This window comes from Salmo salar, chromosome 15, assembly GCF_965601325.2.
Source record: "Salmo salar chromosome 15, fSalSal1, whole genome shotgun sequence".
NCBI lineage: Eukaryota > Metazoa > Chordata > Actinopteri > Salmoniformes > Salmonidae > Salmo > Salmo salar.
In genome coordinates, this window is record NC_138305.1 from 115,127,203 (window position 1) to 115,154,274 (window position 27,072).

The 27,072-nt window shown below is 46.8% G+C and overlaps 1 protein-coding gene across 1 annotated transcript; it reads left to right on the forward strand.

Moving 5' to 3' along the window:
• LOC106573004 (isocitrate dehydrogenase [NAD] subunit gamma, mitochondrial) lies at positions 1 to 25,142 on the forward strand. The gene is made up of 9 exons (XM_082962318.1): positions 1 to 127; positions 222 to 337; positions 16,854 to 16,914; positions 18,186 to 18,318; positions 20,483 to 20,616; positions 21,546 to 21,648; positions 22,404 to 22,550; positions 23,479 to 23,634; positions 24,476 to 25,142. The coding sequence occupies exons 1-9, from the start codon at positions 60 to 62 to the stop codon at positions 24,575 to 24,577; spliced, it is 1,020 nt and encodes a 339-aa protein (XP_082818444.1). The 5' UTR covers positions 1 to 59; the 3' UTR covers positions 24,578 to 25,142.
• Positions 25,143 to 27,072: the final 1,930 nt, after the last annotated feature.

Consider the following 27,072-nt stretch of genomic DNA (forward strand, 5'->3'; position numbering starts at 1 on the left):
ATTCCTTGTTGTGGTTCTGTTTGTTCCAGCCCCCTCCAGCACGGTACGGAGGTCGTCACATGGTGACTCTCATCCCAGGAGACGGTATCGGACCTGAGCTACTCAGCCATGTTAGAGAACTGTTCAGGTTAGACACACACACACACACACACACACACACACACACACACACACACACACACACACACACACACTAACTCCTACATTTCTGTGTACGTTAGGTTCTGCTGTGTACCGGTGGATTTTGAGGTGGTGAATGTGGATTCTACTATGACATCAGAGGATGACATCAACGACGCCATTACAGCCATCAGACGCAACGGAGTGGCCCTCAAAGGTCTGGAGGAGGGAGGGGGAGAGAGAGGGAGGGGGAGAGGGAGAGAGGGAGGGAGGGGGAGAGGGAGAGGGAGGGGGAGAGAGAGGGGGGAGGGGGAGAGAGAGGGAGGGGGAGGGAGGCAGAGAGAGAGAGGGGGAGGGGGAGAGAGGCAGAGAGAGGGAGGGGGAGAGAGGCAGAGGGAGAGAGGGGGAGGGGGAGAGAGGCAGAGAGAGAGAGGGGGAGGGGGAGAGAGGCAGAGAGAGAGAGGGGGGGAGGGGGAGAGAGGCAGAGAGAGAGAGGGGGAGGGGGAGAGAGAGAGAGGGGGAGGGAGAGAGAGGGAGGGGGAGAGAGGGAGGGGAGAGAGGCAGAGAGAGAGAGGGGGAGGGGGAGAGAGGCAGAGAGAGAGGGGGGGGAGAGAGGAGAGAGAGAGGGGGGGGGGAGAGAGGCAGAGAGAGAGAGGGGGAGGGGGAGAGAGGCAGAGAGAGAGGGGGAGAGGGAGAGAGAGGGAGGGGGAGAGAGGTAGAGAGAGAGAGAGGGGGAGGGGGAGAGAGGCAGAGAGAGAGAGGGAGAGGGAGAGAGAGGGAGGGGAGAGAGGCAGAGAGAGAGAGGGGGAGAGAGAGGGAGAGAGAGGGAGGGGGAGGGAGGGGGAGAGAGGCAGAGAGAGAGAGGGGGAGGGGGAGAGAGGCAGAGAGAGAGGTGGAAGGGGAGAGAGGCAGAGAGAGAGGTGGAAGGGGAGAGAGTCCGAGAGGAATAGAATGCAAAAACCTAAGAAAGAAATTGAGAAACCAATCAACAAAAAAACATAGAGACCCAGAAAACCAGAGTCTACGCCTTCACTATGGTGAACCACTAAAACAATACAGAAAACCAGAGTCTACGCCTTCACTATGGTGAACCACTAAAACAATACAGAAAACCAGAGTCTACGCCTTCACTATGGTGAATCACTAAAACAATACAGAAAACCAGAGCCTACGCCTTCACTATGGTGAACCACTAAAACAATACAGAAAACCAGAGTCTACGCCTTCACTATGGTGAACCACTAAAACAATACAGAAAACCAGAGTCTACGCCTTCACTATGGTGAACCACTAAAACAATACAGAAAACCAGAGTCTACGCCTTCACTATGGTGAACCACTAAAACAATACAGAAAACCAGAGTCTACGCCTTCACTATGGTGAACCACTAAAACAATACAGAAAACCAGAGTCTACGCCTTCACTATGGTGAATCACTAAAACAATACAGAAAACCAGAGTCTACGCCTTCACTATGGTGAACCACTAAAACAATACAGAAAATCAGAGCCTACGCCTTCACTATGGTGAACCACTAAAACAATACAGAAAACCAGAGTCTACGCCTTCACTACGGTGAACCACTAAAACAATACAGAAAACCAGAGCCTACGCCTTCACTACGGTGAACCACTAAAACAATACAGAAAACCAGAGTCTACGCCTTCACTACAGTGAACCACTAAAACAATACAGAAAACCAGAGTCTACGCCTTCACTATGGTGAACCACTAAAACAATACAGAAAACCAGAGTCTACGGCTTCACTATGGTGAATCACTAAAACAATACAGAAAACCAGAGTCTACGCCTTCACTATGGTGAACCACTAAAACAATACAGAAAACCAGAGCCTACGCCTGTAACGGCTGTCTTCTGTAAAAATGGACCAAGGCGCAGCAGGTATGTGAATACTCATCTTTAATAAAAATAAAGGAGTAGAGCATCCACTTAACAATTCAAACAATATATAAGACAGGAACAGTTTTGCAGGCACACAACACGCAGTGCAAAAACAACTACCCACAAAACCAAGTGACAAACATACTCCTACATATATGACTCCCAATCAGGAACAACAATCCCCAGCTGTTCCTGATCAGGAGTCACAAGACCAACACAGAACAATCACACACACAAGACTGCCACGTCCTGACCCCAAAACTACAACAACAGCTCCATCTGCTGGTCAGGACGTGACAGTACCCTCCCCCCCAAGGTGCAGACCCCGGAATGCACCTAACAACGAAAAAACACCAACAAACAAAATCCCCAACAAAACCCATAAACAATAACCCCTAAACAATAAGGGAGGGAAGGGAGGGTGGCTGCCGTCAACGACGGCACTGTGCTACACCCTCCCTCCCCAACCCACCTATCCTGGAGGTGGCTCCGGTGCAGGACGTGGACCCTGCTCCACCCTCGACGTCGCCCACTTCGGTGGAGCCGATAGCTGCGCCAGGCAGACGGACCCCTCGAGCCGGGCCGGAGGACAGGAGGGCCCCTCGGGCTGGGCCGGGGGGCAGGAGGGCCCCTCGGGCTGGGCTGGGGGGCAGGAGGGCCCCTCGGGCTGGGCCGGGGAGCAGGAGGGCCCCTCGGGCTGGGCCGGAAAGCATGCGGGCCCCTCGGGCTGGGCCGGAAGGCATGCGGGCCACTCGGGCTGGGCCGGAAGGCATGCGGGCCACTCGGGCTGGGCCGGAAGGCATGCGGGCCACTCGGGCTGGGCCGGAAGGCATGCGGGCCACTCGGGCTGGACCGGAGGGCAGGAGGACCACTCGGGCTGGACCGGAGGGCAGGAGGACCACTCGGGCTGGACCGGAGGGCAGGAGGACCACTCGGGCTGGACCGGAGGGCAGGAGGACCACTCGGGCTGATCCTGACAGGCCGGGCACCCTGGCAGATCAGGGCAGGCGGGCACCTCTGGCAGAACCGGGCAGTCTGGCCACTCTGGCAGAACAGGGCAGTCCGGCCACTCTGGCAGAACAGGGCAGTCCGGCCACTCTGGCAGAACAGGGCAGTCCGGCCACTCTGGCAGAACAGGGCAGTCCGGCCACTCTGGCAGAACAGGGCAGTCCGGCCACTCTGGCAGTTCAGGGCAGTCCGGCCACTCTGGCAGTTCAGGGCAGTCCGGCCACTCTGGCAGTTCAGGGCAGTCCGGCCACTCTGGCAGTTCAGGGCAGTCTGGCCACTCCGGCAGTTCAGGGCAGTCTGGCCACTCCGGCAGTTCAGGGCAGTCTGGCCACTCCGGCAGTTCAGGGCAGTCTGACCTCTCTGGCGACTGTTGACTGGCGGGCAGCTCTGACGACTGTTGACTGGCGGGCAGCTCTGACGACTGTTGACTGGCGGGCAGCTCTGACGACTGTTGACTGGCGGGCAGCTCTGACGACTGTTGACTGGCGGGCAGCTCTGACGACTGTTGACTGGCGGGCAGCTCTGACGACTGTTGACTGGCGGGCAGCTCTGACGACTGTTGACTGGCGGGCAGCTCTGACGACTGTTGACTGGCGGGCAGCTCTGGTGACTGTTGACTGGCGAGGCTGGGTTGACACACTAGACTCCTGATGCGTGGGGCTGGTATAGGACGTGCCAGCCTGGAGACACGCACCTCCATGCTAGTGCGTCTGGCGGGAAACACCGGACCGAAAGGGCGCACTGGCGGTCTTGAGCGCAGGGTTGGCATCACCCGTTCTGGCTCGATGCCTACTTCGCCCTGGCACATGCGGGGCGCTGGTACCTTGCCTACCGGCCTGAAAATCCCAGGCCTCACCACAGCCCCAACCCCAAAGCACGGGACCTGTCCAGTCTGCCCTACAAGGGTACGGGGAGCTGGCCTGGGGCTGTAATCTCGCCCCGCCAAATAGCCCTTGTGCCCCCCCCTAAAAAATTCTTGGGGCTGCCTCCAACATTCCTCCCTCACTTGCCTCTGTCCTCTTCTCCGCTGCTTGGTCCTTTGGTGGTGGGTAGTTCTGTAACGGCTGTCTTCTGTAAAAATGGACCAAGGCGCAGCAGGTATGTGAATACTCATCTTTAATAAAAATAAAGGAGTAGAGCATCCACTTAACAATTCAAACAATATATAAGACAGGAACAGTTTTGCAGGCACACAACACGCAGTGCAAAAACAACTACCCACAAAACCAAGTGACAAACATACTCCTACATATATGACTCCCAATCAGGAACAACGATCCCCAGCTGTTCCTGATCAGGAGTCACAAGACCAACACAGAACAATCACACACACAAGACTGCCACGTCCTGACCCCAAAACTACAACAACAGCTCCATCTGCTGGTCAGGACGTGACAACGCCTTCACTATGGTGAACCACTAAAACAATACAGAAAACCAGAGTCTACGCCTTCACTATGGTGAACCACTAAAACAATACAGAAAACCAGAGCCTACGCCTTCACTATGGTGAACCACTAAAACAATACAGAAAACCAAAGCCTACGCCTTCACTATGGTGAACCACTAAAACAATACAGAAAACCAGAGTCTACGCCTTCACTATGGTGAACCACTAAAACAATACAGAAAACCAGAGCCTACGCCTTCACTATGGTGAACCACTAAAACAATACAGAAAACCAGAGCCTACGCCTTCACTATGGTGAACCACTAAAACAATACAGAAAACCAGAGTCTACGCCTTCACTATGGTGAACCACTAAAACAATACAGAAAACCAGAGTCTACGCCTTCACTATGGTGAACCACTAAAACAATACAGAAAACCAGAGTCTACTCCTTCACTATGGTGAATCACTAAAACAATACAGAAAACCAGAGTCTACGCTTTCACTATGGTGAACCACTAAAACAATACAGAAAACCAGAGCCTACGCCTTCACTATGGTGAACCACTAAAACAATACAGAAAACCAGAGTCTACGCCTTCACTATGGTGAATCACTAAAACAATACAGAAAACCAGAGTCTACGCCTTCACTATGGTGAACCACTAAAACAATACAGAAAACCAGAGCCTACGCCTTCACTATGGTGAACCACTAAAACAATACAGAAAACCAGAGTCTACGCCTTCACTATGGTGAACCACTAAAACAATACAGAAAACCAGAGCCTACGCCTTCACTATGGTGAACCACTAAAACAATACAGAAAACCAGAGTCTACGCCTTCACTATGGTGAACCACTAAAACAATACAGAAAACCAGAGCCTACACCTTCACTATGGTGAACCACTAAAACAATACAGAAAACCAGAGCCTACGCCTTCACTATGGTGAACCACTAAAACAATACAGAAAACCAGAGTCTACGCCTTCACTATGGTGAACCACTAAAACAATACAGAAAACCAGAGCCTACTCCTTCACTATGGTGAACCACTAAAACAATACAGAAAACCAGAGTCTACGCCTTCACTATGGTGAACCACTAAAACAATACAGAAAACCAGAGCCTACGCCTTCACTATGGTGAACCACTAAAACAATACAGAAAATCAGAGCCTACGCCTTCACTATGGTGAACCACTAAAACAATACAGAAAACCAGAGCCTACGCCTTCACTATGGTTAACCACTAAAACAATACAGAAAACCAGAGTCTACGCCTTCACTATGGTGAACCACTAAAACAATACAGAAAACCAGAGCCTACGCCTTCACTATGGTGAACCACTAAAACAATACAGAAAACCAGAGTCTACGCCTTCACTATGGTGAACCACTAAAACAATACAGAAAACCAGAGCCTACTCCTTCACTATGGTGAACCACTAAAACAATACAGAAAACCAGAGTCTACGCCTTCACTATGGTGAACCACTAAAACAATACAGAAAACCAGAGCCTACGCCTTCACTATGGTGAACCACTAAAACAATACAGAAAATCAGAGCCTACGCCTTCACTATGGTGAACCACTAAAACAATACAGAAAACCAGAGCCTACGCCTTCACTATGGTGAACCACTAAAACAATACAGAAAACCAGAGCCTACGCCTTCACTATGGTGAACCACTAAAACAATACAGAAAACCAGAGTCTACGCCTTCACTATGGTGAACCACTAAAACAATACAGAAAACCAGAGCCTACGCCTTCACTATGGTGAACCACTAAAACAATACAGAAAACCAGAGTCTACGCCTTCACTATGGTGAACCACTAAAACAATACAGAAATACACCACGGAAAAAGAACGAACAGCATGTCAGAAATCAGCTCAATGTAATTGAAGAATCCATAGAATCTAATGACTTCTGGGAAACGAAACAAAGAACAACACGAAGAGTTATCTATCCAAATGGAGATGTATGGATGAACCACTTCTCCAATCCTTTTGGCTCTATAACAAAGAGCAAACAGCAAAAACATGTACATGATCAAATACAAATCTAAGAATCAACTATTAAAGACGACCAGAACCCACTGGATTCACAATTACCTTGAATGATGTACAGGACAAAATACAAACCCTCCAACCAAAAAAGGCCTGTGGTGTTGATGGCATCCTAAAAGAAATGATAAAATATACAGACCACATATTCCAATTAGCTATACTTAAACTCTTTAACATCATCCTTAGCTCTGGCATCTTCACAAATGTTTGATACCAAGGACTGATCACCCCAATCCACAAAATTGGAGACAAATTTTACCCCAATAACTGCTGTGGGATATGCGTTAACAGCAACCTTGGGAAAATCCTCTGCATTATCACTAACAGCAAACTCGTACATTTCCTCAGTGAAAACAATGTCCTGAGCAAATGTCAAATTGGCTTTTATCAAATTACCGTACGACAGACCACGTATTCACCCTGCGCACCCTAATTGACAAACAAACCAAAACAAAGTCTAATCATGTTTTGTTGATTTCAAAAAAGCTTTTGACTCAGTTTGGCAGGAGGGTCTGCTATACAAAATGATGGAAAGTGGTGTTGGGGGAAAAACATAGGACATTATAAAATCCACGTACACAAACAACAAGTGTGTGGCTAAAATTTGAAGAAAAAAAATGAATTTCTTTCCACAGGGCTGTGGGGTGAGACAGTCTCCTTGAGATATGTCAATGAATTGGCGAGGGCACTAGAACAGTCTGCCGCACCCGGCCCTCACCCTACTATAATCTGAATTCAAATGTCTACTGTTCGCTGATAATCTGGTGCTTCTGTCCCGAACCAAGGAGGGCCTACAGCAGCACCTAGATCTTCTGCACAGTTTATGTCGGACCTGGGCCCCGTCAGACCTGGGCCCTGAAAGACCTGGGCCCTGATAGACCTGGGCCCCGACAGTAAATCTCAGTTAAACAAAATAATGGTGTTCCAAAAAAGGTCCAGTTGCCAGGACCACAAACACAAATTCCATCTAAACACTGTTGCCCTAAAGCACACAAAAAACTATACATACCTCGGCCTAAACATCAGCGCCACAGTTAACTTCCACAAACCTGTGAACGATCTGAGAGACATGGCAAGAAGGGCCTTCTATGCCATCAAAAGTAACATTAAATTCGACATACCAATTAGGATCTGTCTAAAAATACTTGAATCAGTTATTTATAGAACCCATTGCCCTTTATGTTTGTGAGGTCCGTGGTCTGTTCAACATAGAATTCACAAAATGGGACAAACACCAAATTGAGACTGTGTGCTGAATTGGCAGAGACCCAGATGCAGACAATGGAGGCAGATAGTACGAGTCTCAGAGTTTATTATAGTACAAGGCAAAAGATTAGTCAAGACAGTCAAAGAGTCGTAATCCAGGAAAACAGGAGACAAAGGGCTGTGAGACAGTGGTTCAATTCTAGATACATGGAAAGTGGGATGTGTACGGAGATCAGAAGGCTAACAGCAGAGGGCTAAGAACCTTAGAGATGGGGAAAGGGCCGATAAAACGGGGGGAAAGTTTGCAGGACTCCACTCGGAGGGGGCAGATCCCGAGGGGAAAGCCATACCCTCTGCCCAAGATGGTAGCGGGGAGCAGGGGTCTGGTGGCGGTCCGCCTGTCATCGATACCTGGAGGTGGTCTTGAGAAGAGCGATCCGTGTTCTCTTCCAGGTACGGCAATAGCAACGGACAAATATCTGGGCAGATGACTGCACATTAGACTGGGGATGAAAACCAGAGGATAGGCATGAGAACTGAGGACCACGATCGATCGGAGACCATGTCGACCGGATGTGTATGGATCCGGAAGACGTGCTGCACCTTGAGCTTGGCCGTCTCCTTAGCTGAGGGCAACTTAGGAAGGGGGATAAAATGGGCGACTTTGGAAAACCTATCCACCACCGTAAGGATGGTGGTGTTGCCATCTGACGGAGGGAGACCCGTGACGAAGCCCAAGGATATATGGGATCAGGAGCAGTGAGGAACAGGGAGTGGTTGAAGGAGGCCAGCCGGTGCTTGCCAAAGAGTCTTGTTCTGCACACACACAGTGCAGGCGGCAACGAACGCGGAGACGTAAGGAACCATGGTGGGCCACCAAAAACGTTGTCAGATGAAAGCCAAGGTCCGACGGAACCAGGATGACAGGTGAGCCGCGAGGAATGTGCCCATTCCAGAACCGGAGCACAGGCAGAGTCCGGGACAAACATCAGGTTAGCCAGGGCCCCTCCTCAATTCCCCAGATGAAAGCAGCCACTAAACAGAAAGTAAGGAGGATGGTCTCGGGGTCTGATGGTGTAGCAGTGGGGCTGAACAGATGTGAGAGTGTGTCAGGCTTCACATTCTTGGACCCAGGGTGGTAGGAGACAGTGAAATGAAAACGAGTGAATAATAGGGCCCATCTCGCCTGCCTGGAGTTTCGGCGCTTGGCGGTGCAGAGATATTCCAGGTTTTTATGGCCCATCCACACCAAGAATGGATGTTCCGCCCCTTCTAACCAGTGCTTCCACTCCTCTAATGCCATCTTAACAGCGAGTAATTCTCGATTTCCCACGTCATAGTTCCTCTCAGTGGGGTTAAGACGATGGGAAAGGAAGGCGCAGGGATGCAGCTTCTGGTCCTGGGCAGAACAACCCCCACTCCAATGTCCGAGGTGTCGGCCTCCACCACGAACTGACGGGACGGGTCCGGATGGATTAAGATAGGGGCGGTAGTGAATCGCTGCTTGAGGTCTGAGAACACCTGGTCAGCTGCTGTAGATCATATGAACGGAACCTTGGGAGAGGAGTGTGAAGAGAGGGGGGAAGCAAGGGTGCTGTAACCCCAGATTAAACGACGGTAGAAATTAGCAAACCCTAGGAAACGTTGCTGCTGTACTCTGGATGTGGGTTGAGGGAAATCCACCACCGCTCTCACCTTATCAGGGTCCATCTGAATGTTCCTGGCAGCGATGATGTATCCTGGGAAGGAGATGGTGTAGCGATAGAAAGCTGGTTTTCCAGGAGATGCAGGAGGACCTGTTGGACATGGAGGACGTGCTCTTCAGCTGACTGGAAATAAATGAGGATGTCGTCGAGGTAGACAAACACAAATCAGTTCAACATGTCACGGAGAACATCATTGACCAGGGAACACTGCAGGAGCTTTGGTCAGTCTGAATGGCATCACCAGGTACTCGTAGTGCTCGCTAGCCATGTTAAAGGTCTCCTTCCCGTATCCGAACCAGATGGTAGCCGTTCCGAAGGTCCAACTTGGAGAAGATGACCACCCTCTAGAGAGGCTCAAAAGCTGAGGAGATGAGTGGTAGCGGGTAACGGTTTTTAACCGTAATGTCATTAAGACCCCGATAGTCGATACACGGACGCAGGGTCTTGTCGTTCCTCTCCACAAAGAAGAACCCTGCGCTGGCGGGGGAGGAAGATGGATGCATAATCCATGCAGCGAGAGAGTCCTCTTTGGTCTCCGGACCCGAAGGGGAATAAAGTCACCCCCGAAGCAGTGCGGTGCCCGGGAGAAGGTCCATACACAGTCGTATGCGGAGGTTCGATGCGGAGGAAGAGATGTGGCCGGGGCAGAGTTGAAGAAAAAGTCCTGGTACTCCGCGGGAAAGGCATAGAGATCTGAGTCTTTACCCAAGCCAGCAGGGAGACGTCCCGGGGCAGGCTGCAACGACGTCAGACAATGTGCATGACAAAACGGACTCCAACCCATGATGGAACCCATAGCCCATTCAATTACGGGATTGTGCCTCTGGAGCCATGAAAATCCCAAAACCAATGGTACATGAGGAGACTCCAGGAGCAGAAACTATATAGACTCACTGTGGTTGCCTGACACTCGCAGGTGGAACCGTATTGTGGGTGCCATTAGAGTGCCCATCCAGCGCTCTGACATCGGGATGGAAAGGGGTTGAGTGGAGATACCCAGCTCAGACACCAGGGTAGTGTTCATTCAGCTCGTCGGCCACAGAGTCAATGAGCACCCAGATGGATTTGGACTGGCCTCCCCACATCAGGGTAGCATAGAGGGGGTTACGAGTAGAGAGAGATTGAAAATTCCCCGTACGGCTCACCAGTGTACTCATACCTACTGATAAGCCTGGTCTTTTAATGGGCAGGTAGATAAGAAATGTCCCGGAAATCCACAATACAGACAACTCTTGGTGTTTAGTCTGAGTAAGCGCTCAGCAGGAGACAATCTAACCCTGAACCAGTTGCATGGGCTCCAGAGGAGACGAACTGACAGCCCTCCGTGATTTCCGAGAGAACTCGGGTGACATCGGATTCACTCAGAAATGTAGACTTCGAGGACTTCCGTGATTCCTCGGAGGCGAGGTGGAAATTGAGGACAAGCGAGGACGACTGGGAACAAATTCCCTCTCCCTTCAATGTTCCTTTGCTGCATGGGCAGCTCCCGGGTTGCAAGCTCATCTTTAATCATCGCCGATAATCCGTGACGGAATGCGTCGAACAGGGCTTTCCGTTTCCAGGCACTCTCAGCTGCCAACGTGCGAAAATCCACCACGTATTCTGCCACACTATGGGAGTCTTGACATAGTTGGAGCAGCTTCTCTCCAGGACATTGGAGAATTGAACACTTTGCATACCTCCGTCACGAACTGCTCCAGACTGAGGCAAGCGGTGGACTGTTGCTCCCACACCGTCGTAGCCAAGGCGAGTGCCCTTCTGGACATCAGCATTATCAAATACGCTATCTTCGAGCGGTCCAAGGGGAATGAAGAAGGCTGCAGCTAGAAGATGAGGGAGCACTGGTTGAGAAACGCCCGGCAGGTTCCAGAATCTCCAGCGTAGTGCTCTAGAGGTAAGCGAGGTTCTCGGGACACCGGGGTAGGCTGGGAAGAAGCGCCGCTGGTGGCGGGGTTGCTGGGAGTTGGGGGATTACTGTTGTGGCTTGCTGCCTAGTTGGGAATCCGCGGAATTGCTCCAGCAATGTGTCGAACACATGGTCATGGCATTCTGCCAGGGTATGGAGTCCCTCCATAAGGCATTGCAGTAACTCCTCGTGCTTTCCAATGGTGGCTCCTTGGCAGGACACAGCATTGCGGAGCTGGTCTGAGTCTGCTGGGTTAGTCATGGCCAGTTCGTCCAATCACAGCTCAGGCTAAGACCCAGATGCAGACACAGAAGGCGGATGGTACGAGTCTCAGAATGTATTTTAGTATGAGAGGCAGGAAAAGGTAAGTCAAGACAGGCAAATAGTCATAATCCAAATCAGGCAGGTAAAGGACGGCAGGCAGGATCAGGGTCAGAACAGGCAGAAAGGTCAGAACTAGGAAGACAAGGAAAAACAAAAACTAGAGCACAGGAAACACGGGAACATGCCGGTAGGACTTGACGGGACAAAACGAACTGGCAACAGACAAACAGAAAACGCAGGTATAAACACACAGGAGGTAATTGGGACAAATGGGAGACACCTGGTGGGGGATGGGGGGTGGAGACAAGCACAAGACAGGATGTGACAATTAGACCCATCCAAATCAAGATAATTACTTGACACATTGGAAAGAATTAACAAAAGACACTGAGCAAACTAGAATGCTATTTGGCCAAAAACAGACAGTACAAAGTGGCATAATACTTGACCACTGTGACTGACCCAAACTTAAGGAAATATGGTGGAATGAGGTGGAAACTGAGCTGCACTTCCTAACCTCCTGCCAAATGTATGACCATGTTAGAGACACATATTTCCCTGTTTTTTGGTAGAATGGCGCCGGAGGGGATGGCTGACGTTTTACGTGCTCCTAACATGCTCCTTTACGTGCTCCTAACCAACTGCTATTTCGTATTTTTTTTCCGCATTATTTGTAACTTATTTTTTTACTTACTTTGTACATATTGTTGCTGCTACAATCTCTTTTGACCGAAAATAACTTATGGACATCAGAACAGCGATTACTCACCTTGAACTGTGTCGTGTCTTTGGCTATGCCGGATTAAGTGATATGACATGCTAACTTATAAAATGATTTCTCTGTAATTAATATTACCTGATTAAGCTAATCATGTAAATGTAATTAACTAGAAAGTCGGGGCACCACGGAAGAACGTTTATAGAGCCGTTATCTTCCGAATAAGCTCTTAAAATACTTTGTAATATTTTACATCGATAGCAGTCAATATTAACCCTTGTTTTATTTTCAGTCTCATAATGAAAGTTGTAAATTCTTGGTTATCTTCACGAATCCTGGCTAACAAGTTGAATCCGCAATACAAAATTGGGTTTAATTATTTATTTACTAAATACCTAAACTTATCACACAGAATTACAAATACACAGAATACAATGATGTCATACAGAAAACGTCCCGGTAGACGGAACAGATATGACGGCTGGTTACACAAAGGAAAGGGGGTTGGGCTTGAATGAAAGAGCGGGAAGATTTAGGAACAGAGAAACAGCAGTTATGCTACCGTAAATACATTATCTTATGCATTCTAAATTACCGCCCATTTGGAAAAGGAAAATGCAATAAATATTTACTCTGAGCTGCGCTTCGGTAGGTTGGTCGTAGATGCTGGCCGGGTTGGCCAACAGATCTTCCTGTTACTCGGAAGAATGTCTCTGGTGGTCAATTGGATACGTGGCTGTATCTTCGTCCGTCTGTTAGACTGGATCCGTCGTCCGTCCTTTCCTAGCCCACGTTACAGCGGCCGCTGCTAACTCAACGGCTAGGAAGTAGCACTTCTGTAGTGAATAAGCTCAAAGTTCATACCAGTTCATACCATAGCTCACGCCGAGGTTGGCTTAGTTCTGTCCTTGACATGTGTGTCCTTCTAACGTAGAGGCTGCAGACCTCCCGTACTGGAACTCCTGGTTATCTTTTCGTCAAAGGATTATATAGTGGAGAGGGGGAGGGAGGTGTTTCATCGTTTATAACCGCTGTCTCTTCACAGGGTTGGGCCACTGATCGAGCAGGGCACTTTCCTTATGAAAACCCAATTCTCTCGTTTGGAAGCTAAAATTACATTTCATCTCCTAACAAACATTTTCAATATCAAACATTTCAATTGCATAACAATTCCATGTGACTCTGATAACTAGAGGGTGGATACTTTCCCAGGTACAGTTTATGTCGTCCTGTCATCAATCATAATGTCTCAGATGACAACTGAAATGAAATCCATACTCATTACGTTATCAAGCATATTTCCAACTGGTTTTATTAACAAAATATGGTTCCTTTTCCCCATTTGTTTGATGTTCCCAGACTCTCTATATTTAACACAGGCTATTCACGTCCTTCAGTAGATTCAGAGAGGGGAAGAGAGAAAGGTATTTATGGGGGGGGGGGGGGTCATAAACCTTACCCACAGGCCAACGTCATGACAACTGGAATAATCATTTTTCTTAAATGAGTCCGACGTGAAGGATATACTGCTTTCTCGAGAACGGGCGAAAATCCCCGTCATTTGGGTGAAGAAAAGACAGATAAAGGGGGTGGATGTCGGGCTGCCTTCTGAGAATTCTTAGGCTGCCATCCATTCTATTGGCCAATGTGCAGTCATTGGAAAATAAAATGGATGACCTACGATCAAGACGATCCTACCAACGGGACATTAACAACTGTAATATCTTATGTTTCACAAAGTCTTGGCTGATCGATGACACGGATAATATAGAGCTGGCGGGATTTTCCATGCACCAGCAGGACAGAGAATCTACGTCTGGTAAGACGAGGGGTGGGGGGTGTGTCTATTTGTCAATAACAGCTGGTGCGCGATGTCTTATACTAAAGAAGTCTCGAGGTATTGCTCACCTGAGGTAGAGTACCTTATGATAAGCTGTAGACAACACTATCTACCAAGAGATTTCTCATCTATATTATTCGTAGCTGTCTATTTACCACCACAAACCGATGCTGGCACTAAGACCGCTCTCAACCAGCTGTATACGGTGTGGCAGATGGCAGGGAGAGGTGAGGGGAGTGGTTATTGAGGGGAGATATCTGACAGTCCGTTGGCTCTACCCTCTGGCCTTTTATGGACTTCCTTCCCCAACAAGGCAAGGCTGTAGTTCATTAAGCCAGGGAGTGCTTGGGGATAAAGGAGGAAGCAGCCTGCACAAAGGGGCAGAGTAGGAGAGAGCCAAGTGCATAATGAAGAGTGGGAGAAAAGGGAGCAATATCTGTGAGGTTACCCGTTGTGACCTGGACTGTTGGACTACCTCCCTTGTGTACCGGATTGGCTGAGGACCCGAGCGTGAGGATTACCACTGGAAAACGGAACGGACGATGAGACTGGCTTGTGGATTGTGAGGTGATTGGTGAATTCCCCCCTCTTCCCCAGTGTACCAAAACCGCTAATAAACTTTCCATTTGCATTCTAATTGTGCTACTGGTGCATGTTTTGTTATTGAACTTGGTGATGTGGAAATCCCACACCCTTGAGCCTTTTACAAAGGCCATAAGCAAACAAGAAAATGCTCATCCAGAAGCGATGCTCCTAGTGGCCGGGGATTTTAATGCAGGGAAACTTAAATCTGTTTTACCTCATTTCTACCAGCATGTCACATGTGCAACCAGAGGGAAAACAACTATAGACCACCTTTACTCCACACACAGAGATGTGTACAAAGCTCTCCATCGTCCTCCATTTGCCAAATCTGACCATAATTATATCCTCCTGATTCCTGCTTTTTAAAAAATGGCATGACCATGGTTACTGATGAAAACCTTAGAAAAACCTTGACAAAGTACAGGCTCAGTGAGCATAGCCTTGCCATTGAGAAGGGTAGACACAGGAAAACATGGCTCCCTGTAGAGGAAATGCTGTGCAGCCACTGCAAAAATATATAAACAATTAGAGAATGTAATTTCCCCAAATTTGAAACCCTTTATTCAAGGTTTCAGAGAGAGAGAGAGAGAGAGGGATAGAAAGACAGAGAGAGAGAGGGATAGAGAGTGAGAGTGAGAGAGACAGAGAGAGACAGAGACAGAGAGAGAGAGAGAGAGGGATAGAAAGACAGAGAGAGAGAGAGGGATAGAAAGACAGAGAGAGACAGAGAGAGAGAGAGAGAGGGATAGAGAGAGAGAGAGAGAGAGAGGGATAGAAAGACAGAGAGAGAGAGAGAGAGAGAGAGCGAGAGGGATAGAAAGACAGAGAGAGAGAGAGAGAGAGAGAGAGAGAGAGAGAGAGAGAGAGAGAGAGAGAGAGAGAGAGAGAGAGAGAGAGAGAGAGAGAGAGAGAGAGAGAGAGAGAGAGAGAGAGAGAGAGAGAGATAGATAGATAGATAGATAGATAGATAGATAGATAGATAGATAGATAGATAGATAGATAGATAGATAGATAGATAGATAGATAGATGGGGAGAGAGAGAGAGAGAGAGATAGAGAGAGACAGAGAGAGAGAGAGAGAGAGAAAGAGAGAGAGAGAGAGAGGGATAGAAAGACAGAGAGAGAGAGAGGGATAGAAAGACAGAGAGAGACAGAGAGAGAGAGAGAGAGGGATAGAGAGAGAGAGAGAGAGAGAGGGATAGAAAGACAGAGAGAGAGAGAGAGAGAGAGAGAGCGAGAGGGATAGAAAGACAGAGAGAGAGAGAGAGAGGAGAGAGAGAGAGAGAGAGAGAGAGAGAGAGAGAGAGAGAGAGAGAGAGAGAGAGAGAGAGAGAGAGAGAGAGAGAGAGAGAGAGAGAGAGAGAGATAGATAGATAGATAGATAGATAGATAGATAGATAGATAGATAGATAGATAGATAGATAGATAGATAGATAGATAGATAGATAGATAGATAGATAGATAGATAGATGGGGAGAGAGAGAGAGAGAGAGATAGAGAGAGACAGAGAGAGAGAGAGAGAGAGAAAGAGAGAGAGAGAGAGACAGAGAGAGAGAGAGAAAGAGAGAGAGAGAGAGACAGAGAGAGAGAGAGAGAGAGAGCGAGGAGAGAGAGAGGAAGAGAGAGCGAGAGAGAGAGAGAGAGAGAGAGAGAGAGAGAGAGAGAGAGAAAGAGAGAGAGAGAGAGAGACAGAGAGAGAGAGACAGAGAGAGAGAGAGAGAGAGAGAGAGAGGGAAGAGAGAGAGAGAGACAGAAAGCGAGAGAGAGCGAGAGAGAGAGAGGAAGAGAGAGTATCAAGGAAAAAGGCAAGACCCAGATGCAGACACAGGAGGCAGATGGTTGGAGTTTACGATGTTTATTAATCCAAAGGGGAAGACAAGAGAATGGTTGTGGACAGGCTAAGGTCAAAACCAGATCAGAGTCCAGGAGGTACAGAGTGGCAGACAGGCTCGAGGTCAAGGCAGGCAGAATGGTCAGGCAAGTGGGTACAAAGTCCAGAAACAGGCAAGTGTCAAAACCAGGAGGACTAGAAAAAGGTACAATATCTAATCAGTGTGTTTTTTTTCCCCAGGCAACATTGAGACCAACCACAACCTGCCTCCCTCCTTTATATCCAGAAATAACCTGCTACGGTGAGATCCTCTAAACTCTGACCTCTAATCCCTGACCTAACCCCTCACCATGTGGTAGATTTAAAGCAGGAGTCTGCAGATCGTGGGCGACCCTATGCCACACACCCCACTTCTTGTTTGGTTTTTTCACTTTGAACTAAAACCACCTAATATTGAGTCTATGTCATGGAAAGAGCAGGTGTTCTTAATGTTTTGTAATGCTTGTTTTTTTAAACTGACATTAGAACTATTCGAATTTTTGCAACCAGGAAATGGCGAAGAGATTTCTGCATATTGCACCTTTAACGTACAGCATGTCAATATCTTCTTTACTCCCCTTCCCTCCTGCCATCCCTCTGTCTCTCTCCCTCTGTTCTCTCACTCTGTTCTCTCTCTCCCTCTGTTCCTCTGTTCTCTCCCTGTGTTCTCTCACTCTCTCTCTCTCCCTCTCTCCCTGTGTTCTCTCCCTCTGTTCTCTCTCTCTCTCTCTCTCTCCCCTCTCTCCCTGTGTTCTCTCACTCTCTCTCTCTCCCCTCTCTCCCTCTGTTCTCTCACTCTCTCTCTCTCCCTCTCTCCCTCTGTTCTCTCACTCTCTCTCTCTCCCTCTCTCCCTCTGTTCTCTCACTCTGTCTCTCTCTCCCTCTGTTCCTCTGTTCTCTCCCTGTGTTCTCTCACTCTCTCTCTCTCCCTCTCTCCCTGTGTTCTCTCCCTCTGTTCTCTCTCTCTCTCTCTCTCTCTCTCTCCCTCTCTCCCTGTGTTCTCTCACTCTCTCTCTCCCTCTCTCTCTCTCTCTCTCCCTCTCTCCCTGTGTTCTCTCTCTCCCTCTCTCCCTCTGTTCTCTCACTCTCTCTCTCTCCCTCTCTCCCTCTGTTCTCTCACTCTCTCTCTCTCCCTCTCTCCCTGTGTTCTCTCACTCTCTCTCTCTCCCTCTCTCCCTCTGTTCTCTCTCTCTCTCTCTCTCTCTCTCCCTCTCTCCCTGTGTTCTCTCACTCTCTCTCTCTCCCTCTCTCCCTCTGTTCTCTCACTCTCTCTCTCTCTCTCCCTCTCTCTCTCTCTCTCTCTCTCACTCTCTCTCTCTCCCTCTCTCCCTCTGTTCTCTCTCTCTCTCTCTCTCCCTCTCTCCCTGTGTTCTCTCACTCTCTCTCTCTCCCTCTCTCCCTCTGTTCTCTCACTCTCTCTCTCTCCCTCTCTCTCTCTCTCTCTCTCTCTCTCACTCTCTCTCTCTCTCCCTCTCTCCCTGTGTTCTCTCACTCTGTTTTTCTCTCTTGTCTTTCTGCCCTCCACCCCTCCAGTACCAGTCTGGACCTGTATGCCAACGTGATGCACTGCCAGTCTCTGCCAGGCGTTCGGACTCGTCACAGGAACATCGACATCATCATCATCAGAGAAAACACTGAGGGAGAATACAGCAGTCTGGAGCACGAGGTGTGTGTGTGTGTGTGTGTGTGTGTGTGTGTGTGTGTGTGTGTGTGTGTGTGTGTGTGGTGTGTGTGTGTGTGTGTGTGTGTACGGTGTGTGTGTGTGTGTGTACGGTGTGTGTGTGTGTGTGTACGGTGTGTGTGTACGGTGTGTGTGTGTACGGTGTGTGTGTGTGTGTGTGTGTGTGTGTGTGTGTGTGTGTGTGTGGTGTGTGTGTGTGTGTGTGTACGGTGTGTGTGTACGGTGTGTGTGTGTACGGTGTGTGTGTACGGTGTGTGTTTGTGTGTGTGTGTGTGTGTGTGTGTGTGTGTGTGTGTGTGTGTGTGTGTGTGTGTGTGTGTGTGTGTGTGTGTGTGTGTGTGGTGTGTGTGTGTGTGTGTGTGGACGTGTTTAACTATACTTGTGAGGAACAGTAAATTGCACCCATGGTGCTTAGAATGACGGAAATCACATCTTGATGATGGTAATTCATTTTAACAGCATAGAAATTAGTCTGCAAAGTTGTAACAAAATAAAGTAGAATGATGTTCTTATACATGAAAAAGCTGAAAAGCAAAACATTGGCCGTTGTGTCTTCATCCCTGATTTAAAACAATATAATTGAAAAAACAAACACAACATTCAGGCTAGAAGACCAAGCCTCTTACACAGCAATACAACACAACTTCAAATTATAATATTTGTATAATATAATTTGTGAACGACCTGTCCTATAGGCTAATTGTATGAACATTTGAATGAATAAATAACAAAACACAGCTGTTGTCCAATCGAGGCCTCTGGTTTAGTTTCGCCAAGGCGTGAACATTTTAAATAATGAATAAAACATGACAGTCTACAAACACAGTAATTAGCCTGTAAATTACTGCCAGCGCTTCGTTTGCACCAGGAACAATATAAACACCTGATCCACGCAGCTTGTGGATTTACAGTGCCGTCACAAAGTATTCACACCACTTGACTTATTCCACATTTTGTTGTTACAGCCTGAATTCAAAATGTATTAAAAACAATTTTTCACCCATTTTAACGCAATACCCCATTATGGCAAAGTGAAAACATGTTTTTAGAAATGCATGCAAATGTATTGAAAATGAACACCAAAATATCTCATTTACATAAGTATTCACACCCCAGACCCAATACATGTTAGAATCACCTTTGGCAGTTGATAATCTTTCTGGGTAAGTCTCAATACATGTTAGAATCACCTTTGGCAGTTGATAATCTTTCTGGGTAAGTCTCAATACATGTTAGAATCACCTTTGGCAGTGATTACAGCTGTGAGTCTTTCTGGGTGAGTCTCTAAGAGCTTTCCACACCTGGATTGAGCAACATTTCCCATTCTTTTTTTTTTTAACTCTTCAAGCTCTGTCAAATTGGCTGTGATCATTGCTAGAAAAACATTTTAAAATTTTTCCATAGATTTTTAAATAGTTTTAAGTCAAAACTGTAACTCACCCAACTCAGGAACATTCACTGTCTTCTTGGTAAGGAACTCCAGTGTAGATTTGGCCTTGTGTTTTAGGTTATTGTCCTGCTGAAAGGTGAATTCATCTCCCAGTGTCTGGTGGAAAGCAGACTGGACCAGGTTTTCCTCTAGGATTTTGCCTGTGCTTAGCTCGAATTTAATTTATTAGCATCCTAAAAAACTCCCTAGTCCTTGCCGATGACAAGCATACCCATAACATGATGCAGCCACCACCATGCTTAAAAATATGACGAGTGGTACTCAGTGATGTGTTGTGTTGGATTTGCCCCAAACAGAACACTATGTATTCAGGACAATGTTTATTTCTTTGCCACGGTTTTTTCCCTGTTTTATTTTAGTGCCTTGATGCAAACAGGAAGCATGTTTTAGAATTGTTTTTATTCTGTACAGGCTTCCTTCTTTTCACTCTGTCATTTAGGTTAGTATTGTGGAGTAACTACAGCGCATCTAACACAACTTGTTAGCGTTGGTGCTTGACTGCTGTTAGGTCAGAATACTCAGATCAACCCATTTCCTCGGCTAGAGTGTCCAGTTCGCTCCTGAGAGCAAAACGTTCTGAATATACAAATGGACAATCTGACAAGGCTTTGAATTTAGGAACTCCTAGACTACTCTGACTCTCCAGTGAATTTAGGTACACACCCACAGTGTGACTCTCTCTCTGTCTCCTCTATGTAGAGTGTGTCTGGGGTGGTGGAGTGTCTGAAGATCATTACAAGGACCAACTCTCTGAGGATTGCTGACTATGCTTTCAGACTGGCCAGGGAGAGAGGTCGTCGTAGGGTCACCGCCGTCCACAAGGCCAACATCATGTCAGTGATACTCAGTAAATGTGCATGTTAGTTAGCTAGTTAGTTAGTTAGTTAGTTAATGCGTTAGCTAGTTAGTTAGTTAGTTAGTTAGTTAGTTAGTTAGTTAGTTAATGCGTTAGCTAGTTAGTTAGTTAGTTAGTTAGTTAGTTAGTTAGTTAGTTAGTTAGTTAGTTAGTTAGTTAGTTAGTTAGTTAGTTAGTTAGTTAGTTAGTTAGTTAGTTAGTTAGTTAGTTAGCTAGGTAGTTAGTTAGATAGTTAGTTAGTTAATGCGTTAGTTAGTTAATGAGTTAGCTAGTTAGTTAGTTAGATAGTTAGTTAGTTAATGCGTTAGCTAGTTAGTTAGTTAGTTAGTTAGCTAGTTAGTTAGTTAGTTAGTTAGTTAGTTAGTTAGTTAGTTAGTTAGTTAGTTAATGAGTTAGCTAGTTAGTTAGTTAGTTAGTTAGTTAGTTAGTTAGTTAGTTAATGCGTTAGTTAGTTAATGAGTTAGCTAGTTAGTTAGTTAATGAGTTAGTTAGTTAGTTAGTTAGTTAGTTAGTTAGTTAGTTAGTTAGTTAGTTAGTTAATGAGTTAGCTAGTTAGCTAGTTAGTTAGTTAGTTAGCTAGTTAGTTAGTTAGTTAGTTAGTTAGTTAGTTAGCTAGCTAGCTAGTTAGTTAGTTAGTTAGCTAGTTAGATAGTTAATTCGCTAGTTAGTTAATTCATTAGTTAACTAGTTAGTTAATTAGTTAGTTAGGTATTTTAAACAGTGCTTCTTAGTGTGTTTGATTGAATCTGTGTGTGTATTTTGTATTAATTTGCTGTCTGATAAATCTGTGTGTGTGTGTGTGTGTGTGTGTGTGTGTGTGTGTGTGTGTGTGTGTGTGTGTGTGTGTGTGTGTGTGTGTGTGTGTGTGTGTGTGTGTGTGTGTGTGTGTGTGTGTGTGTTTAACAGGAAGCTAGGTGATGGTCTGTTCCTACAGTGTTGTAAGGAGGTTGCCGCGGGTTACCAAGACATTGCCTTCGACGCCATGATCGTGGACAACACCACCATGCAGGTAACCATAGCAACATCGCTACTACACGCTTATAGAAAAAAGGGTTCAAAAATGGTTTGTCGGCTGTCTCCGTAGGAGAACACGTTTTTGGTTCCAGGTTCTACATTGAACCCAAAAGGTTCTACCTGGAACCGAAAAGGGTTCTTCAAAGGATTCTCATATGGGGACAGACGGAAAACTATTTTAGGATCTAGACACCACCATGCAGGTAACCATAGCAACATCACTACTACACCTTGCAGGTAACCATAGCAACATCATCACGACACCTTGCAGGTAACCATAGCAACATTACCACTACACCTTGCAGGTAACCATAGCAACATTACTACTACACATTGTAGGTAACCATAGCAACATCACTACTATACCATGCAGGTAACCATAGCAACATCACTACTACACCTTGCAGGTAACCATAGCAGCATGACTACTACACCTTGCAGGTAACCATAGCAACATCACTACTACACCTTGCGGGTAACCATAGCAACATCACTACTACACCGTGCGGGTATCCATAGCAACATCACTACTACACCTTGCAGATAACCATAGCAATACCACTGTAAACGTTCATTAGGCTAATCAAATTGCATAATAAATAGTGTGTGTGTGTGTGTGTGTGTGTGTGTGTGTGTGTGTGTGTGTGTGTGTGTGTGTGTGTGTGTGTGTGTGTGTGTGTGTGTGTGTGCGTGTGTGTGTGCGTGTGTGTGTGTGTGTGTGTGTGTGTGTGTGTGTGTGTGTGTGTGTAGCTGGTGTCTAAGCCGCAGCAGTTTGACGTGATGGTGATGCCTAATCTCTATGGTAACGTGGTGAGCAACGTGTGTGCTGGTCTGGTGGGAGGGCCGGGACTCGTTCCAGGAGCCAACTACGGGACAGACTACGCTGTGTTCGAGTGTGTATGTACTCAGGGGGTGTGTGTAGCTGGGGCTGTGGATAGCTGGGGGTGTAGATAGCTGGTGGTGTAGATAGCTGGGGGTGTAGATAGCTGGGGGTGTAGATAGCTCGGGGTGTACATAGCTTGGGGTGTGGGTAGCTGGGGGTGTGGATAGCTGGGGGTGTAGATAGCTGGGGGTGTAGATAGCTGGGGGTGTAGATAGCTGGGGGTGTGGGTAGCTGGGGGTGTGGGTAGCTGGGGGTATGGATAGCTGGGGGTGTGGGTAGCTGGGGGTGTGGGTGTAGCTGGGGGTGTGGGTAGCTGGGGTGGGTGTAGCTGGGGGTGTGGATAGCTGGGGGTGTGGGTGTAGCTGGGGGTGTGGGTGTAGCTGGGGGTGTGGATAGCTGGGGGTGTGGGTAGCTGGGGGTGTGTGTAGCTGGGGGTGTGTGTAGCTGGGGGTGTGGGTAGCTGGGGGTGTGTGTAGCTGGGGGTGTGTGTAGCTGGGGGTGTGGGTAGCTGGGGGTGTGGATAGCTGGGGGTGTGTGTAGCTGGGGGTGTGTGTAGCTGGGGGTGTGGGTAGCTGGGGGTGTGTGTAGCTGGGGGTGTGTGTAGCTGGGGGTGTGGGTAGCTGGGGGTGTGGATAGCTGGGGGTGTGTGTAGCTGGGGGTGTGTGTAGCTGGGGGTGTGGGTAGCTGGGGGTGTGGATAGCTGGGGGTGTGGATAGCTGGGGGTGTGGATAGCTGGGGGTGTGGGTAGCTGGGGGTGTGGGTATCTGGGGGTGTGGGTATCTGGGGGTGTGGGTAGCTTGGGGTGTGGATAGCTGGGGGTGTGGATAGCTGGGGGTGTGTGTAGCTGGGGGTGTGGGTAGCTGGGGGTGTGGGTAGCTGGGGGTGTGGATAGCTGGGGGTGTGGGTAGCTGGGGGTGTGTGTATAATGTGTGTGTGTTGCAGGGCACCAGGAACACAGGGAAGAGCATAGCAGATGGTAACATAGCCAACCCTACAGCCATGTTACTAGCTTCCTGTCTGCTTCTGGACCATCTGAGGCTACATGCATACGCCACCATGATACGGCGGGCTGTCATCGCTACGGTTACTGAGACACGGGTAACACACGCGGGCTGTTGCATAGGGATTTCTTCAATTCATTTCAAAGGGCTTTATTGGCATTGAAAACATTTGTTTACATTGACAAGGGAAGAGCAAAAGTGGAAAAAAACTTAAAATGAACAGTAAACATTACAGTTGTTAAAAAATATAGACTTTTCAAATGGTATACTAATGTGCTAACAATATGCAAATAGAAAATAGATAAACAGGTACTTATCTCCCTGTGCCTCAGTTGGTAGAGCACGGTGTTTACAACGCCAGCACGGTGTTTGCAACGCCAGCACGGTGTTTGCAACGCCAGCACGGTGTTTGCAACGCCAGCAAGGTGTTTGCAACGCCAGCACGGTGTGTGCAACGCCAGCACGGTGTTTGCAACGCCAGCACGGTGTTTGCAACGCCAGCACGGTGTGTGCAACGCCAGCACGGTGTTTGCAACGCCAGCACGGTGTGTGCAACGCCAGCACGGTGTGTGCAACGCCAGCACGGTGTTTGCAACGCCAGCACGGTGTTTGCAACGCCAGCACGGTGTTTGCAACGCCAGCACGGTGTTTACAACGCCAGCACGGTGTTTGCAACGCCAGCACGGTGTTTGCAACGCCAGCACGGTGTTTACAACGCCAGCACGGTGTTTACAACGCCAGCACGGTGTGTGCAACGCCAGCACGGTGTTTGCAACGCCAGGGTTGTGGGTTAGATTCCCACGGGGGGCCAGTACAACAAACAAGCATTCACTACTGTAAGTCGCTCTGGATAAGAGCATCTGCTAAATGACTAAAATGTTAAAAAAATATGTTCTTTCTCTCTCTGCCCTCTCAACCTGTCCTCTCTCTGTCTCTAGCTCCATACAGCTGACCTGGGAGGTCAGGGGTCAACATCTGATGTGGTCCATTCCATCATGAAGGAGATCCAGAGCACTGGACCCCTAACGCAGAACATCTAACACACACACACACAACATCTAACACACACACACACACACACACACACAACATCTAATACACACACACAACATCTAACACACACACAGAACATATAATACACACACAGAACATCTAATACACACACAGAACATCTAACACACACACACACATCTAATACACACACACAACATCACACACACAGAACATCTAATACACACACACAACATCACACACACAGAACATCTAATACACACACAGAACATCTAACACACACAGAACATCTAATACACACACAGAACATCTAACACACACACAGAACATCTAATACACACACAGAACATCTAATACACACACACACAACATCACACACACAGAACATCTAATACACACACACAACATCTAATACACACACACAACATCTAATACACACACACAACATCACACACACACAACATCTAATACACACACACAACATCACACACACACAACATCTAATACACACACAGAACATCTAATACACACACACAACATCTAATACACACACACAACATCTAATATACACACACAACATCTAATACACACACAGAACATCTAATACACACACAGAACATCTAATACACACACACAACATCACACACACAGAACATCTAATACACACACACAACATCTAATACACACACAGAACATCACACACACACAACATCTAATACACACACACAACATCTAATACACACACACAACATCTAATACACACAGAACATCTAATACACACACACAACATCTAACACACACAGAACATCTAATACACACACAGAACATCTAATACACACACAGAACATCACACACACAGAGCATCTAATACACACACACAACATCACACACACACACAACATCTAATACACACACACAACATCTAACACACACACACAACATCTAATACACACACACAACATCTAACACACACACACAGAACATCTAACACACACACACAGAACATCTGAATATTTATTTCACTTATGACCCTATGATTATGACCCTATGATTATGACCGATGACCCTATGATTATGACCCTATGACCCTGTGATTATGACCCTATGACCCTGTGATTATGACCCTATGATTATGACCAATGACCCTATGATTATGACCCTATGACCCTGTGATTATGACCCTATGATTATGACCGATGACCCTATGATTATGACCCTATGATTATGACCCTGTGATTATGACCCTGTGATTATGACCCTGTGATTATGACCCTATGATTATGACCCTGTGATTATGACCCTGTGATTATAACCCTATGATTATGACCCCATGATTATGACCCTATGACCCGATAGTTATGATCCTATGATTTTAACCCTATGATTATGACCCTATGACCCTGTGATTATGACCCTGTGATTATGACCCTATGATTATGACCCTGTGATTATGACCCTATGATTATGACCCTATGACCCTATAGTTATGATCCTATGATTTTGACCCTATGATTTTGACCCTATGATTATGACCCTATGACCCTATAGTTATGATCCTATGATTTTGACCCTATGATTATGACCCTATGACCCTATAGTTATGATCCTATGATTTTGACCCTATGATTTTGACCCTATGATTATGACCCTATGACCCTGTGATTATGACCCTATGATTATGAACCTATGATTTTGACCCTATGATTATGACCCTATGATTATGACCCTATGACCCTGTGATTATGACCCTATGATTATGAACGTATGATTTTGACCCTATGATTATGACCCTATGACCCTGTGATTATGACCCTATGATTATGACCCTATAATTTTGACCCTATGATTATGATCCTATGACCCTATAATTATGATCCTATAATTATGATCCTATGATTATGATCCTATGATTATGACCCTATAATTATGATCCTATAATTATGATCCTATGATTATTACCCTATAATTATGACCCCATGACCCTATAATTATGATCCTATAATTATGATCCTATAATTATGATCCTATAATTATGACCCTATGATTATGACCCTATAATTATGACCCCATGACCCTATAATGATGATCCTATGATTATTACCCTATAATTATGACCCCATGACCCTATAATTATGATCCTATAATTATGACCCTATGATTATTACCCTATAATTATGACCCCATGACCCTATAATTATGATCCTATAATTAGGATCCTATAATTATGATCCTATAATTATGACCCTATGATTATGACCCTATAATTATGACCCCATGACCCTATAATGATGATCCTATGATTATTACCCTATAATTATGACCCCATGACCCTATAATTATGATCCTATAATTATGATCCTATAATTATGATCCTATAATTATGATCCTATGATTATTACCCTATAATTATGACCCCATGACCCTATAATGATGATCCTATGATTATTACCCTATAATTATGACCCCATGACCCTATAATTATGATCCTATAATTATGATCCTATAATTATGACCCTATGATTAT